Below are 638 nucleotides of genomic sequence, written 5' to 3' on the forward strand. Positions count from 1 at the left end.
GCATCAGGGGCACGCCACCCCCTGCGGGCAGACGGGCAGCGGTTGCCCAGCTGGCCTGCTGCTCCCCTGGGTGAAGCCCCGGTGCCCCAGCTCTCGGACATCCCCCCCAGAGCCACCGCGCCGCAGTTTCCCCCGGGCCCCAGCCCCCGGGCAGCGCCCCCAGCCCTGGCCCTGTGCACTTACCCACCGTGACAGCTGTTATGATGGGGGACACAAAGAGAGAGAGGAGGACACTGCTGGTGACAGAGAGGCACTGCTGGCACCCCGACAGGCTGCTCCTCCGGCTCTGGCCCAGCACCTCGAGGAGAAGCAAGACGGGTGAAGGGCTCTGCAGGGATCTCAGTGCACAGCCCCCCGGGTCGGGGCCTCTTCCCAGCCCCAGCAGCGCTCAAGCTGCAGCCGCAGGGACACCCCCTCCACCTCCCCAGGGACAGGCAGCCACCACAGCTCAGGTGTCCCTGGAAAACCCCCCTGGACCCCCAGACCCCTTCCTCCTTTCACCCGCCCCAAGCCCCACCTCTCCAGGCTGGAAGTACCCTCACTGGCAGAGGGCGGTGGGGCAGGCAGCAGAGAGGGTCCTGGCAAGGAGGGGCTGTGGGGAGTCAGGGGTGGCACAGGGACATGCTGTGGGCCGGGGC

General features: G+C 69.7%; 1 protein-coding gene across 1 annotated transcript in view; it reads right to left on the minus strand.

The window, feature by feature from the left end:
- LOC118452955 (E3 ubiquitin-protein ligase RNF19B-like) overlaps positions 1 to 638 on the minus strand; it is a 4,660-nt gene that overhangs the window by 1,022 nt on the left and 3,000 nt on the right. The window contains exons 4-5 of the mRNA XM_035900941.1: positions 502 to 592; positions 184 to 298 (exon numbers count right to left, since the gene is read on the minus strand). Coding sequence (XP_035756834.1) covers positions 184 to 298; positions 502 to 592 — 206 coding nt within the window. The remainder of the gene's footprint in view (positions 1 to 183; positions 299 to 501; positions 593 to 638) is intronic.

Source organism: Egretta garzetta, unplaced genomic scaffold (genome assembly GCF_000687185.1).
Source record: "Egretta garzetta isolate BGI_Z169 unplaced genomic scaffold, ASM68718v1 scaffold898, whole genome shotgun sequence".
Classification (NCBI taxonomy): domain Eukaryota; kingdom Metazoa; phylum Chordata; class Aves; order Pelecaniformes; family Ardeidae; genus Egretta; species Egretta garzetta.